General features: G+C 36.3%; 1 protein-coding gene across 2 annotated transcripts in view; it reads left to right on the top strand.

The window, feature by feature from the left end:
• acbd6 (acyl-CoA binding domain containing 6) overlaps positions 1-17,070 on the top strand; it is a 46,034-nt gene that overhangs the window by 9,864 nt on the left and 19,100 nt on the right. For both annotated transcript variants that reach the window (XM_015400268.1, XM_015400261.1), the window contains exons 5-6: positions 2,277-2,382; positions 7,884-7,973. In XM_015400268.1, coding sequence (XP_015255754.1) covers positions 2,277-2,382; positions 7,884-7,973 — 196 coding nt within the window. The remainder of the gene's footprint in view (positions 1-2,276; positions 2,383-7,883; positions 7,974-17,070) is intronic.

The raw sequence follows: 17,070 nt of genomic DNA, 5'->3' as shown, positions 1-17,070 counted from the left end.
CATCATTCATATATATGTGTCATGCCAGCCCTGTCCAGCCATCAACTAAAGACTGATGACTCGGCCTATTGATTAGTTGCCGGGGGAGACGGATGGTGGCGACGCATCAGGCGGGCTTTGGGGTCATGATAGCCATCAGAAAAAGAAGTAGGCGTGGTTGTGCATGAATAAACATAGCTGCAGTAATCAGGAGTATGTAAATGAAGGTACAGATTCATAACCTTGCTCTAGTAAAGAACGTGAAGAGTTATTCATCTCTAACCATGAGCAGATGAAGGAGAGGTCGCAAAGGGAAAAAAATGAGAAGCTGCAGCTGAGAAGCTGAATGAAAAAAAAAAAAACTGAGGGAAAAGCAAAAAAGAGAGCTTCCTACATAACAATCATTGTATCACATGTAATATATGTAGCCTAACTTTAACCTTCATTCATTGTGGTGTGGAGCTGATCAGGGATACACAGCATTTAAAAAAAACATTGTATTATTATTTAGTATAGCATTAAGAAAACATGATTAACCTTCATTTTTTAAGCACTTTCTTTTTCCATGTTATAATATCCCCACTTACCTTACTAAGCTTTAGCGTCTCTATCACTAAGATGTAAATAGGATATGTGCATATAGGGCAATAAAAGTTCAGTTAACCCATTAAAATATATTGTTAAGCAGAATTTAAATGCATGAACCATGAATTATTAAAAAAACACAACAAAGAATTCAGCTAAGAATTCCTCTCTGATTATTCTACTGCAAACGTTGACCTCACAATTACATTTCCAGTTTAGAACTTGAAAGGGAATTTCTGTTGGACAATTTTTATTCATTTTTTTTTTTTTTTTGCCATTCCATTTAGCAGGAGAAGAAGAAAAGTTGAAGTTTTTTGCAAAATTCTTATTTGAAAATTAGAGAATACTGTAAGTCTACTGTAAGTTGGTGAAACTGGATCCCAATCTGATGCTTTCTTAAAGTTTATAAAATAAAAAATTCTGTAAGTGTTAAGTGAAATGACACATTACATTAGTATTGGGATTGTTTCCTTAACTCTCTAACCAAACTACCCTATGGACTGGGAAGTTCCGATTTTTCTTTTTCACACAAGCGTTAATACAAGAATGCATTAGCTTGATGCTTAAAAAGCTGCAACATAGCTTGACCAAAGTTCAGACAACATGAATTAATCTATAACTTATTTATATCCTAAATATATAGTACATATGAAGCTGCAGTCTTCAATATCTGTACAGAAGGGCTTGCCTGATATAGAAATCTTTAAAGTGACTCGACATTTTGACTCTGCATGAGGGTGGAAAAAGACTAAGGATCTATCTATCGATCTATCTGTCTATGGGATAGTGCCACTGGTTCACTTAGTGTTGGTTTAGGATGTGTGCACACTGTTGTGTTTTTTTTGTTTATTTCTGATACTACTTTGCTATTTTTTTTGCTATCAGTTTTTGATAAATACTCATTGCACTTATAATCGAAATCAATAAATAACAGAAAACACATATCCAAATCTGGATTATGAATAATGTTCAACGTAACAAAATCTCCCCAAGAGGGTTTAGCTGAACTTCACGTTCAGTCAAGTGGTTCACCCGCAGCCTGAGCCAGATGGGACCACAGGAACTTTACAGGTCCAAAGTGACTCAGGAGGAAGAACAACTTTAGACTTCATGCTGCCAGCAACAGGAAAGGTGGGGTTTGGATATGGGTCTTACTGACTGACGAAGCACCAAAGTGTCATATATGCAAGTTTTCTTACAAACAGCAGAGCACTAAATTCAATTAATCTGAATGGCTTGGATGGCTAAGAGGGAGGGGAAAGCATAAAGCTCTAAATGAGATTTTGCTCCCCCCCCATTTTGACCCAGCATCTCTCCCACCATCACCACACCCCCCGCAGCCCTCCTCCTGTCCCTCAATGCAAGAAGGTGATTAGAGGCAGGGAGATATGATTAGAGGTGGGATGGTGCTGCTGTGCATGCCTCTGTCCCTTAGGGATATGGCACATGTAGCTACTGCTCTGATATCACACCGTTTGTGTAGCATATGCTCATTGTGTTAAATGTATGATGATTCATGACTAGTGTCATTGCAACTTAGATAGCTTACAAACTATCAAGTTTAGGTTAATCAACTAGCAAAATTAAATAATGTACCCAGTAACATAAACTGATGCACTTTATAATATTTTATTATTATTATTTTTGCTGTTTCATTGTAAGACAAATGGCTTTGATCATTACTCCGTGTTTCACTCATTTCTTGCTCTCAGGGAAGAAGATAAGAACATCTTTGACTACTGCAGAGAAAACAACATTGAGCACATAAGGAACGCCATCAGCTCTCAGAAAGTGGATGTCAATACCAAAGACGAAGAGGTACAGTGCCAAAAGATATCTGGAGGCTTAGATGGCGAACGGGAGAGTTCATTTTAATAGGCCTACCCTAATAGATAACTGCCACACTTATCTATTGATATTCATTTGTGCTGCTGAAGTCTCTTTTACCAGTATGTTCTATGTATGCAACTGTTTATAAGTTTTATCTTGCACTCTGGATATATCTTACAAACATATCCAAGCAAAGAGCATGACTGCAACACTACACAAGGAGCAGTAGTTTGGCATAAAATGCAGAGACTGCTCCCACTATGGTTGAGCGTTTCCCGGATAGATAGACCCTGAAATTTATCCATCTGCCTTTGATTCATTATCGGTAAAGCTAACTGGCCCGCTGCCCCTTTTTTCAATTACGGTCACTCTTCACAATAAACAGGCATTCAGCCGCTGGGTTCACAGTCAAAGGCCAGATGGTTGAGCCATCTCTGCTGAAAAGGCTTTGTCTGCCATCAACTATTGTGCTCTTCTAGTGCCTCATTGTTCTGCTCTTTAAACAGCAGAGGGCAGTGGCGACGTTTCGCACCAGCTGACATTGTGTTAAGTGTCTGCAGGTTAAGAATGGGGCAAAAAGAGGCTGTGCCTCATCTCTTGCCCTGTGAGTGTGGAACCACAACATCACCTTAGTTAAAATAACTCTAGGCAACAGTGACGGCTAATGAGTTGTAGTTAAGACATGAAAACAGCAAAACGCGTAACAAAACCATAAAAAGACATTCCTTTTTAAAGTTTATATATTTATAATTGTAAAGGATAAACTTACTGGATAATTTTAGTTTATTAAATGTCTGGTTAAAAGAAGCATAGGTCAGTTAGCTGTAAAAGGGCAAAATGAAGTTAAGCTTTGCTTCAAAACAAAAATACTTTCTGTCGTACTGCCCTGCACCATAATGTCTCTTTAGTTAATTTCTAAAGAAAGTATTGGAGCAACTTTTAACTTTCTGTGGCTTCATAGATGAAAAAGTAACACAGCTACCCCTCCCCAACATGTTGCTGTGCAATGTTGCTCATTTAGTTTACAAAAGGGCCACTGCATGTTCCTCATACAAAGATTAATTCTCATAACAATAAAAACAGCTTTTTAAAACACCGGTTTAAAGCAAGTCTGTAACTTTTTGCCACAGAGAGAAAGCAGGTGCCGCCTGACCTGTTACTTCCCAGTTTAGTGATCCTGAAGGCGTCTGGCAACGTTGCATTCTTGCAAAATCAAACAGTTTCCCTTCATGTTTTGGAATCTAATAGCAAACAACTTTGGACCAAAAGTCATAGGGTTACTGGTAAAGACAGAGTAGCTTCTTTAGATGAAATCCTAATTAGAGAGCCAAAAATATGTCTGATCAGGTACGGTAAGTGTCACATCTAGTTTGTTGCCTAGTAGCAACTTTTAGGGTAGTGACAGTAGCTCTTGTTTTTAAGGGGAGCTTCACTGCCATTAAGCGGGGCTTTTTGTCACATAACTCATTCAGAGATTAATCTAACCGTTTCACGTTGGCGGATCTTTGAGAAGCCCCTACAGAGCACTGGTCAGTGCGAAGTGATTTATATTGACCTAAAGAAATATTCAATATATCTCAAATATAGCTGATACTTGGTCAAAGGCTACAGTGTTGCTTTAAGCTTTAACTGTTATAAATAAAAGCAATAAGACTGTATCCCATTTTTTTTAACAAATTTTTATTATTATTTATTATTAACATGGGATTGTGGTATTTTTTTTCATTAGGGTCAATGGTGAATGGCAATCTTGGTCAACCCCTTGCCTAAATCAGATAAATAATTTGTGAGTGGTGTCAAAGAAAAGTTGTGATATATAAAATTTTGATATTATTTGATTTGATAGTTCAGTGATAGAAGAAGATAATAATTTTCACACATGTAGGACACAACATTATGTAATTATTTATGGGTATTTGTAATTATTTTTTCTCATATCATAATTTATTTTTCTTTTTTAGTATCTTATTTTGTCTGTCTTTTATTCGTTTACAGGCAGTTTAAATCCAAAAACCTTCACACCCATGTTTAGCTCATTAAGTTTTTCCATTTAAAATTATTGAAGAATTTTTATCAGTCTAACAGAAGGTCCTTTGGGGGGAATTATATTTTCATTTTACTTTTACTATATAACCTGTTTATTATTTATGACAAAATTGAAATAACTATAAGCAATAGTATCAATAATAATAATAACTATTATTATTCATTTCAATTATATACAAATTATGAAAAAATTAGGTTAAATAGGGTTTAAGAAATTAATTAAAAGGGCATAATAAAGCTACTAGATAGATATGAAATATTGGTTTCTTTAATTTAATTAAATTTAATTCAATTCAATTCACTTTATTTATATAGTGCTAATTCACAAATCATGTAATCCCAAGGCACTTTACAGAGACAATTAAACCAGATCAAACTGATTAAAAGTTTTCTATCTAAGGAAAACCAGTTGATTGCATCGACTCATTAACTCGAAGGTAATCCCTTTACTGTATGTTGAGAAGAAAAAGGAAGTCTGTGATGTCAATAAGTTATCGTATGACATCCACTAAAACTAAAAAGCTTAAATGATTCAATGAAATGTAAGGTCAGGATTGTTACTTTTGCTCTTCATGCCATTTCAGTGTTGCTTTGGAACATCCTGTGCCTGAGTTGTGTCCAAAATATATTATTTAGCATTTTTTTAAAAATTATATATATATTTCTACAACAATATTTGGTTTGTGAAGCTCATCACTCTGTTCACTGACTGATTAATTTCCAGAATTACCATGTTTGGTTTATTTTCATATATTTATTACTTATGGTTATTGTTGCAAACAGAGCAAATAATTGCGATAAGATATTTACTCTGTTTTGTCAAGCCTTTTGTTTAACCTTTGCACGCTTCCTGTATCCAATAACAGGGAGGGGTTAGCTTCTTCTTTGTTTGTCTTTACCCTTTGCCAGTTGTATTATCTGCTAATCCTTTTGGGTTTCTTTCCTGGAACTTTTCCAACTTTTTGCTCCCAGAAAAGAAAAGAGTGTTTCTTAATCAGACAGTGCTAAAAAAGCACCTTCCCTGTGGTCTGAAGAGCACTTATTCAACCGTGATTTAGTGCAATCTATCGTACCAGTTCATTTTTCTACGTGACATAATTAGGGTTTTATCACCGCTGGACCTCAAAGCTAACTTATTACTGCTTTGGTATTTTCTTGTTTTAACCACAAAACTTCTGATGTGCAGTAAAAATGCATGCAGCAGTCTGTAGCACAGGACCTTAAACAGAAAGAATGAGGGAAGGCAACATTGGTATTCTGACCTGACTCATAAGTAGCCATATTAACATACAGCCTGGGTGATCAATATGATTTAAGCAACAGAGTTAGACTTGGAGAGTTTGCTTTACCTAATTGCCCTCACTGAAAAATGAGCTCTGGAGGTTTTATTGGACCAAGGATCTTAGACCCAAGGAAATGCCTGTGAGATGGTGTATGTGCATGGGCAAGTACTTGTCTTGTAGGCTTTAACCTATATTTCTCCATAAAAATTAAAATTAAAGTACTTCTTCTTAAACAAGTGCACATAGCCCTTAAACCTTTTCAGATTATACAACCATCAAAAGACAAACTTTTGTGTGTTATTTAGGTTTTTATGACAGATGCACACAAATTAGTGCATAACTTCAAAGTAGAAGGTAACATAGTGTGGATACATGAGCCTCTGAACCATTTACAAATGTTCTGTGAAGGGCTAATAGGGTTGTTATAGGACATTTGATAACAAACAGCATCATGAGGATCAAGGCCTCCCTTTGAAGTCATTGGTGCACCTTGCCCCTCGGAAAAATGAAACACAACATAGATGCAATGAAAAAGGCTTACAGAAATCCACTTCTTGCGAGGGACGATATGATAATAGAGCAACTAATAATTGTGCTCTCCAAAAATCTCCCCTTCATGAAAATGTGGCAAGAAAAAATTCAACTTTGAAATAAGAAATCCATAATAAGGCAATAGGAAACCCACTTATTTGCCGGATAACCCCAAACTGTATGGCTCCCATTCAGCTTTTAAGAGGTTGTCTTACACATGTACAATTTTTTCAGAAAATGAACAATTTGAACATACAATCTCCCACTGGTGAAACACAGTGGTGGCAGCATCATGCTGGGGTTATACTTCATTAAGCAAGGAAAAAGAAGCTAGGTAGAGTCTATAGGAAGATGGATGGAGCTAAATACAGGACAAAGGTGGAAGAAAACATGCAAGAGGATGGAGAAGACCAGACTGGGGCAGATCTGCCACCTTCCAATCCAGAGTGTCCAGCCAGAGCTAAAGAAAGACTTTAGATTAAAGCATTCTGATATGTAAGAATTAGGCTGATCAAAGTCCAGCCCTAAAACAATCTTTAGATGTGCAAAGCTGGTATAGGTTTGCCCAGATTAAGAGTATTGCCTCAACCACCCTAAATATATAATAAGTGCAGGGTTTATGTTCAAAATGATTGTTTGTAATAATGTGTAAAAAAAAAAAGTGAGTAGGGCTAAGTATTTTGGCCAAAGTCCTGAATCGATTTGATTTTGATTAATACAGTTCTAAATCGATTAATTTCGATTCGATCTGTTTTTACAATAATGAAAGTGGTTTGACTCTGTTTCAAAATACTCATGCATTTTATTTTTTCCTGTCATATTAAACACAAAGCGCAAACTTGTAAATCAGACAGTTTAAACTTGAGATGTGAATAAAACTGTCTCAAAAGTGCAAACTTGTTTATAAAAGGGAAAAAGTGAAGCCTCACACGAGCAAGCAGACGTGACACAGCAGACATGCATAAGCTGCATTATCTTCAATGCACAAACCATATTTGCAGCGCCACTCATTTTCAATGTAGAGGAAAGTCACCTTAATGTCACATATCCAGCACATTGTCTTTAGTTGTTTTAAATCCAAAATGGTTCCAGACATCAGACTTCAGTTGAGACAGCTTGCTGAGCGGTGTGTTACCTGGGTCGGCCTTTTTGCATACGCCTGCTCATTTAAATGTGAGCGTCACTATAAAACTAATCGATCTCATTCCCTACACCTCAAATTTGCATAAATGTAAAGGAATCGATCCAAAATCGATTAAATCGATTTTTTTACCTAGCCCTAAAAGTGAGTCTTTATTATTCCGCTTCAGTTATACACCTGTTCGTTTATATTATCACCATCACCTCATAATGTTTTTAGGTTAGTTTTGACAGAATTTGAAGACGTTTAAGGGATCAGAATACTTTTCTAAAGAACTGAATGTCTCATTCCTCTATGCTGAAGATAGTGAAAAGAACAAATTGATATCTATTTACTGCAGTTATTACAATACAAAAAATGATTAAATATAAAATAATAATAAGCTAGAGGTCTTGAGTTTTTTCAGTGTGTTTATTGTCTTGTTCCTTACATTTTTGTGGTTTGTATATGTGTGTTCAGTTCAGTGATTTGTGTGCTGTTGTTGGCAGGGTCGCGCCCTCCTGCACTGGGCCTGTGACAGAGGACACAAGGAGCTGGTATCTGTGTTACTGCAGCACAAAGCAGACATCAACAGTCAGGTGAGCAGAAATCCTGTCTCTGTTCTTTTAGGAAGGATTTCTTGTTAAGCTCAAATCTCATTAAAGCAGATAATTCCCCCCACCCAACTATTTAATATATTTTAATAAGGCAAAGCTATCTGAGGTGAATCTGTTGCATGTCTGCTAGATATTTTTATAAGTGGTGCAGTGTTTTTTGTTTTTTTCCATCTGTTCAGGTAAAGTGTGAGCTACCTGTGAAATCCCATTCCTCCCCATCACCCTTCTCTTTTGTCTCTCCATCCATTTTAGAAGGTCACCTTTAATTCACTTTGTGCCACACATAAATCCCTCAGGGCTTTAGCAGACACTGTTAGCTGGTAGCTAGCCTGGTGTTTAGACTCTCAGAGGTTTAGCAGCATCCAGAGGGCTTTAGCTTAGGCGTAAGCTGGCTCAGCTGCACATCCGAGAAATTACTCCTCTTCCCCCTGCCCACCGGCATGGCACGGCGTGGCTCACCGGGCTGCTCGCCGAGGTTTTAACTGCGAGGACAAATCAATTGGAAGTAATCAGGCAAATTGTTTTTACGTTGCACAACCCACATAATCAGGACATTTCACAAATGACTTTCTCTTTTGTGGTCATGTGTGGCCCCTTTTGTTTGTGAATGCTCTGAGAGGGGGGTGGATTTAACAGTGGAATAAGTAGAAAACAATTCACTGATGATTTACAGCCGCGCCGAAACAATTCCAGCACAGTTGGACCTTCTTTTCAAGATGTGTCACATTCGTAGTCATTTATTTCTAATTAAAATGAGCAATGGCAGCTATGAGAATCTCACGTTGTATAAAGAAAATAAATGTGTAGAAAAAAACCAACTTATTATCATAAAAAACTTATCATTTCATAATAGCTTCTATTCAAAACAGAAAAGAAATTTTCATTTTTATCACTGCTAATATTCTCTGTTTTTTTGTTTTTTTTTTGTTTTTTTTAATTGAATAAACTTCCACTAGATTGACTTGTAATTTTCAAGTTCTTGTCATTGTGAATATTATAGAGTAACACAATAATGGAATATGGGCAACTGGGAATATGTGATGTTTTATAATAATCAGTGCTACACAGGTTACATTTTAAATATACTGCAGGTTCATTGTCCTAAAGTGTGTCTAATCAGGACAGATTTACTAGACTTGGATAGTTTTATGAAAGCATCAGTGGTTCTAAATAGGATACATTTGAAATGCTTTACCAAGGGTTTCACTTTGGACTCAGCCTCAGTCAGTGTGGTTTCTTTAAAAGGAAACAATAGCGGCACATTTTCTGAGGGTCATTTGACACCACTCGTGCTGTCCTTAAGATGACCATCGGTGGTAGTGGTTTAATTAGTCAGGGTTTTAGCACTAAACTGCTTAATGATCTAATAGTTTGCTATCAAAATAGAGGTATGATTGTTTCCAATACTGGTTGAATTACATATATAATGTATTGTATCCTCCTTTCATACAAATTCTCTTTGCTAATAATATGTTTGGCCTGCTTAATAGACCTCCAGTTTCCTTAACTGACATCTTCTATGTATACTGTATGGTGGATGAGATGCTAATTTTCACAAAGAGGGTATTGTGATGAAAAAGAAGTGAGTTAAGGTTGGTTGATAATCAAAATAGTCACCAATAGTTCCACAATAACACAGGTTACCCAATGTAGTTTTAAAATGTCAAGAATGAGGGTTGCAAATGTCTCTTAACAGTCAGACTTCTCAGTCTTGTGAGTGAAGGAAATGTATGAAGGCTTTTATTTGAGTCTGCTGACCAGCAGTGCACAGCAACAGGTATAGAGGGGACAGTGATGTACTATATTCCATGTAGTCAGAAAAAACCTGCACCTTTTCTCACCCCTCATTGAAAGCACATTCAATTGTACAGAAAAGGCATTACAGAATTTTTTTTTTTTTTTTTGAGGGTTTATTAAACGATGACTGTGACAGGAAATGGTATACCTTAAAACCAGTAGCCAGGCTATGACTAAATAATTAAGCTTTGAAGCTAGTAACAATAATCTCACTTTCGTTGTAATTTTAGAAGCACAAGTTTGAGAACTTTCTTAAACCCACCTGTTATCAGCATGTGAATGTTAGTTATTTTTATTGAAGCTATTTGCTATTGTTGTGGCCCAGCTTTGATGACACAAAAAAGTGGAAATCCACAAAGGCCACAGATGCACCATGGACTTATTTCACGCAGGCAAAATAAAAAATGTTCCAGGTAAACTCCTTTAGTTTTCTCAGTTATTTTTTTTCCTCAGGCAAGCAAACAAAAAAAAAAGACAAACATTTCCTCCATGTTTCTCTTGTGCTGGTAAAAAACCATACGCCCACCCAGATGCATGCTGGTCCTACCATTGACTGCCTATTTATAAAAAAAAACCAACCCTAAATTAATCATAAGTAACCAAAAATAAAGGAACATGACTAAATAACCAAAAAACATAATCTCATAACAGATATCAATATTTATAACAATATATTGTTATAAATATTTATAACAATAAAGTAAAATAAACTTCGCTAGATTATGCACAAAAAAAAAAAAACATTTTTAATTATTAACAAAAAATAATTGGCTCCTACAGCTATTGTTAATTAGAATATTTTTTTTTTTCTTTTACTGTTTGTTTGTGAAAAACCTCGGAATTGTATAAAGGAGGTGTGATTTGTAGCCAATCAAAGCACAGAGTTAGGGTTAGTCAGACTAGATGGAGCTTTTAACCCACTGCTCTCTCAGCTGTATGAGACTCTGACAGGCTGAAAGTTACTGGGCATTCCCACTGGAGTTACTTGAAGCAGATTTATAAGGGGGCGGAGAGAAAAATACAGTGACTGTAACCGTGCCATTCTCTCAGGATTATAATCTCAGTATGTAAAGCTTACTGGACAATGCACTTCTCGTTAGAAAATGCTTGAGCATCTTCTACTTAAAGATGAAATGAGGAAGAAATAAAGAAAGGAGACAGGGAAGATAAAATATTTAATGAAGCCTTTTATAAGTCTGTCCTTTTCCCCAAAGCCTCCGACATGAAACAAAGCGACTTTAAGGTTGTACGTGTTCATGAGGGGAACAGAGGAATGTTGGGCTTGTTTTCGGGCTATTAAAGCATCCAGTAATCTCTCTTGACCTCTACCAACTGCTGAGCAACCAGTAAATAAAGATCAAACATGATTTATGCTTAATTTGTTGATTAAAAGAGGGAGGAGGGGGGTGGGCTTAAGAGTTAAAACAAAAAGTATTATTATTTGCTTGGCAGAAGAGGAAAATCGTTGGAAAGTAATCAACTGATTGTTTAGTGAATTGTTCCCAAACCCTGATAACCTGCATTAAGGGCTTGTTTTATAGTTAATCCAGGATCAAGGGACCACAATAGGTAGCTGCGTGAGTTTGAATATGCAGATCACAGATCTGCCACCTGCCAACTGTAGAGCTGGGCCTTGTGTTTGTACGGTATGTTAAACCTCACCATGTTCCCGCAGCTAATACTCCCTGAAAATGTGGGGCAAGCAGCGTGGCTAGTTTTGGTGGGATAAAAAAAACGCAGAAAAATCACATTTTATAAATTTTAACACATTTTTTAAAGCCTTAAAGACCCTTCTGTTCAGACTAGAATAGATAGAAGTAAAATAATAGAGTGTACATTTCCAGGCTGCCATCATTCCAAAACAACAAGCAAAATTAATCCAAGCAGCAAAATATCATCAATAGTTATCTATTATACATTTTCTGTTGGTATGGTCATCTTCAAGCATTTAGCTGCAGTATTTCAACAGGTATTTTTAAAATATGCCTAGATAAATAAAACATTTTAAACCCTGTATTTTACCATCCAAACAGCAGCAGGTTCTCACAATTTATTTGTGCAAGGGAGCAAGACCAGCTCAGGAACTGGTCCAGCCCACTAATTCTAGCCAAACACTCTGGCAACTTACATAGACAAGATGAAAATAACGCTGTATCATTGTAATTTGGGGACAGCTCTGATTAGGTTTCCAATGATTTCAATGATATCCAATTTTTCTCCTCTAGATCTTGATAAAGTAGAAAAGATGCTACTTTGTCTCAAAAAATGTAAGCAAAAGAAACTACTCAACTGATGGCAGAAAATAGAGTAATTTGGGTTAAAAGCAGCTCATGGTATCAAAAATTAACCTGACTCCGCCAGATGGATTTGCTCCGCATATCCATCTGGAAACCTTCCGTTGAAGTAATTTTGGGAAGGGGCGAAAATACTGGTTAGCTGTTTGGCCTATGTTGGTGATAGACGGGCCAAATAAACCAATCAGATCAACGAAGCATATGACGTACTAACAGAGTGACAAGAGGAGCCAATTGATTGATCAAACTCTTGCCGAAACCAGTCGGGAGAAGAGCAAAAACATCTTTTCCTCTGAGAAAAGCCTCCAGAGCAGTGTTTTGCTCTTCTTTCAGTGAAGAAATACTCTGTAATTCCGATAAAATTTGCTCGATAGCCACGCTAATGCTAGTTTCATCGGCTGAAGCCGCCATGTTGTTTAGACTGAACTGTCACCCTTCTCGTTGCGTCACACCTCAACCCGCCTCAAGGCCAACGCTGATTGGACGTTCGTTTGGTGAACTGCTCCAAATTTTCTTTAACGGAGAGTCTCCAGACTGATCTGCGAGTGAAACCTTGAAAGCTCGCGAGATCAGGAAGGTCTCACGAGGCTAATTAAAAATACCTGTAAAGGAAACAATAACTGTCTTCTTATTGAAGGAGTAATGTTGTGTTGAGGAAGAAACAAAAAAAACAAAAATCTGTTAAGAAATCATTTGAACTTTTGTTGACGTTGAATTAAATCAACTACATTCTCACTTGTAAAATAATCCATAACCAATTACACCAAACATATGTACTGCCAAAGAAAAATAAACTTTTTACCAGTATGGCTAGATTTTGCTTTCTCTATATAATTAATTGTCATTTTAGACCTATTTAGAAAAATATGCCACATTGAATGTCTGTATTCAGAGCCAAAGAAGGCTTTGCAAAGTAAAAGGACTTTAAATAGACAGTTTATGGTTTAGAACTAAGGAATACTGAATTAGGCATTATGTTCGTGTATGTTGTTAAGATAATTAGGTCATTTTTGATTGTACATAACTTCAGGTAAGAGTTACTTTTTAAGATATTTTATCTTACTGATTATATGTATGTAGCAACTGGATATTAATTGAAACATTTATTAATATATAAAAAAAATTAAAATTAAAAGCTTGGTAATGCATTCTGTCTGTCGAGTGTTTGCGGATTTGCTCTGCTGGTGGCCTTGCTCTCCAGGTGCTCTAATCCCCAACTTTTACATGCATACACAAACACTTTTGTCCTACCTTAGGAAATCCCAACCTGTCTTTTAATCTTAACATCAATTCTCTAGGTTACCATGGAAATCTGCATTGGCAGATATATAATGTCAGTTAAAATGCATTTCTTTGGTGCACTGGCGCTGCAAGTAACAATGACCAGAATTGGTCCAGAGAACCATTTACAATACGTTAGTCTGTGATTTAAGAGAGGCTATGCGACAGAGAGGGGCGGATTAGGTTGACAAAGAGGATAGACAGGTGAGAGACAGGTTAACCTAACAGAAACACAATGCCAGGAAGGAAGGAAATGTTAAGGCTCCCGTAAGGGGAGCTGATGGGAAGCACAGAGCGCTGGTGTTAAGCACATCTCTGTGTGTCGCATGCTTTTACTCAACTTGTTCCGGTATTTATTTATTTTTTGCAATTTGCAAATCTGTGTTTCTCCTCGTAACTCTGCCTGCCCCCCCTTCCCCCCACCCCCCTTCATTTCAACCCTCTCTGCCTTTGCCTCTGCTTTGTATTAAAACAACATGATCCATGAGGCGGGGAAAGCGACTCACAGCACCGATAATTCTAATTAATCCAGCATGGTGGCTCGACCACGGCAGGCCCCAAGCACTCTCAGTCTATCAGATAGAAATTCATAACTTAATTGAGGTCAGAGCCTTAAACCGGCCGAACAAAAGTCTCCAGCCAGGACCAGCTGGATCAATAGTAATAAATATCTGACATGGTGGCCTTCAGTTGGTGGCCGGAGAATACACAACAAGTCTGATGCACATAGTTTGCACTTGAACCCTTCACAGAAATGTGGACAGTTTGTTTGTATGTGGGTCAAATTAGTCTAAAGTTTTATGATTGTATATTTAAGAGCTGTGTAAATAAATATATTTTGCAAAAAAAAAAAGAACAAAAATTAGTTTGTAAGCAGTTAGGCATACCTTTCTGATATATATTTTTTTCTATAAATCCTTGCATGAGGGTTTGAAGATTGTTCTTCTTTTTAAAGCTTCTTTGATGCTTTTAACATGGTGAAAAATACTGTCACTGAATATACAAAATCAGTCAAATTCAGACTATTTATACTAAATCACATCTCTTTCTGTCCCCTTTCACACTACAAACTGTTAAATATTATATCCGGTCAAATAGAACTCGAATCGGTCCAGTCCAGTTAATTTGACGACAACTAAATATTCAGATTCGATCTGATAAAGTGCACTTCAATCTAAATCAAAATTTAGAAAAATTTAACAAAATTTTTATGTTATCAATTTCACAGAAGAATGATCTATCTAAAGAAGTACCGGCAGCCATTTACCTCGACCCGTCAGAGTTGAAAGTCCTTTTAACAGAAAAATAAGACAGCTAAACATAGAGAATGAGCAAGGGCTCCTTTCAATAGGGTAGGAAAACAGAGACTGTACATAGTAAATTTAAGACTATATTTTCATAAATAGGTTTGTCCAAAAAAAATAAAGCTTTCTAGAGGAGGAAACAGACTTTAAATTAGGAACTGACCTGTTAACAGTGAATATCCCAGCATGCATTCACATTTTAGGCTCATGTCAATTCTGCTGCAGTTGTCAAATTTCCAAATATAATTTTTTTTGATAGAGATTTTGGCTTCAGAATGGAGAAGTTACACATAACAAAAGTAATATATCACAACAATTATTTAGTTATATACTATAAGCTATTCTATATAACGGGACAATTTGGCTTTAGCTATTTCAGTAAATATCAGTTGTTGCTGATGGTGTTTTAGTTGCCTAAACATAACCAAGCAATTCATGAAAATATAAACAAAATTTAAAATAAAACCATTTAAAGTTTGATGATGTCCTGAAGTGGCTGATGTAAGTAAACCGTTACAGAGCTATATCTTTGTGGTAGTTCCCGATCGCAAAACTTAAATATGATATTGCTGAAGGCTTTTTAAGGTAAAGCAACCTGCTACTGACACACAAAAGGAACAACAGACCCACTGTTTTCATTTTATCAAGTTGTCATTTTAGGCATTACCGTAAGTCATGGTATTTTGGTTGAATCAGTTTAGATCTTATGTTTGTTCTATTTAAGAAAACATGAATCGGTAAAGACAGTCAATAATAAGTTAATTGTGTCTAATCAAATAACTTTAAAATGTTTTTAACTTTTTCACATAGATCTTATGTCTTTTAATGCCGATGAGCTGTTTAGTTGCTCGGGCAGTTTCTCAGCAAATAGACATGACCTAATCCTCTCACCTCTGTCTTCTTCTCTGGTGTCAACTGTTTGTGTTATAAAACCAGCCAACACACACCAAGGTGGCTGATTAAAATTCTATGGCTGAGGCATTATTACACATTTGTATCCCTCCCCTTTCCCAGCACTGCCTCCTATAACTAATGGCTCAGTCAGCCCAGTCATAACAAATATCCAGCAAGATTCGTCATAATTGTGAGTGTGCATGTGTGTCCGTGTGTGGCCAGTGGAGTAGCCCAACTTACCCAATGTAAAGGGTTAAGATAGAAATACAGAAAGTGGGAGGTTAAGCAGCTTAAAAATTCTTAAAATCTACACTAATTAGAATGAAAATGTCACACAATGGGAACAAAACAACAACAATCCAATATTCGGAACGATTTAATATTTTATCATGGAATTTGCTCTTTTTATGATACTGAAAATGTTATGTTACTGTTTAACTTTCTGTTTTCTGTGCAGTTTCCTTTTAATATCATCCGAAAAAAAAAACATTTTTTACATAGCATATTGATTTGCAATATATAGACAATATGATGATAGATCATAGAAAGGTAAAGAAAATCCATAACAGCACTTTTAAATGCAGACTAAGCAGTTGTTGTTTATAAGCACAGCAACACTTTCCTCTGTGTTCTTGCTGAAAGAGCAAAAAAGAAATAATAAAAAAAATCATTCTGCAGCCAGATATAATTGTACAAAGCAATAAATCAGAGAAATACAACTGAATTTATCAAACTTTATCTTTTAAAATGGAGTGGAAAATCCACATCTCTGGTCACTGCTTTGGGAAGGATCAGTTTGCTGGATTTGTTTGTTCCTCCCCAGTCTGCAGCATAACGAGATCGTTGATGTTCCAGACATCCCTATACAGAGAAAAGGAAGGATGCAGTTATACAGAAGGGTTTTTATAGATATTTTGCGCTCTCCTTGGCTTGTATGCAGCAGACGCTGCCAAGAGACTACACTCCTGACATGTGGCAGTTTAAATGTCCTGAATGTAGAACATTAAATCAACTATAGAAACAGAAAGAGGAGGGAGCAAAGATTTAAAAAAAATCCTCTTCTATTGGATGAAGTCATAAGAGAAAAAATCATGTTTTTTATTCCGTTTGTGTGATTTCAGACAAAGGCATGCAAGAAAACGCCCCATATTTCTTAAAAAAATACAAACCTTAAATGTATTGAAGCTTTGGCAAGTGAAATAGAACTATAATAATTTTAAACAACGAGCCATCTCTTGATCTATCCATCAATCCAGTTCTATGTCAATATTTCCATTTTCTATGCCTCAGTTTATCAAGCCCTCTTTTAATTCTGCCGTCAATTTAACAGTCTAATTTTTAACAACCAGTTGAAACATCAAATTAGGTGTTGTGGTTGGAGAATACTGCCATGACCATCTCCATTTCAGATATGTTATTTTTTTTATCAGTGTATCCATCCATCCATCCATCCATCCATCCATCCATCCATCCATCCATCCATCCATCCATCCATCCATCCATCCATCC

The sequence above is a fragment of the Cyprinodon variegatus genome, unplaced genomic scaffold, assembly GCF_000732505.1.
Source record: "Cyprinodon variegatus isolate N-32 unplaced genomic scaffold, C_variegatus-1.0 Scaffold30, whole genome shotgun sequence".
Lineage (NCBI taxonomy): Eukaryota > Metazoa > Chordata > Actinopteri > Cyprinodontiformes > Cyprinodontidae > Cyprinodon > Cyprinodon variegatus.
The sequence above is the reverse complement of the archived record's forward strand: the minus strand, read 5'-3'. Positions and strand labels throughout refer to the sequence as shown.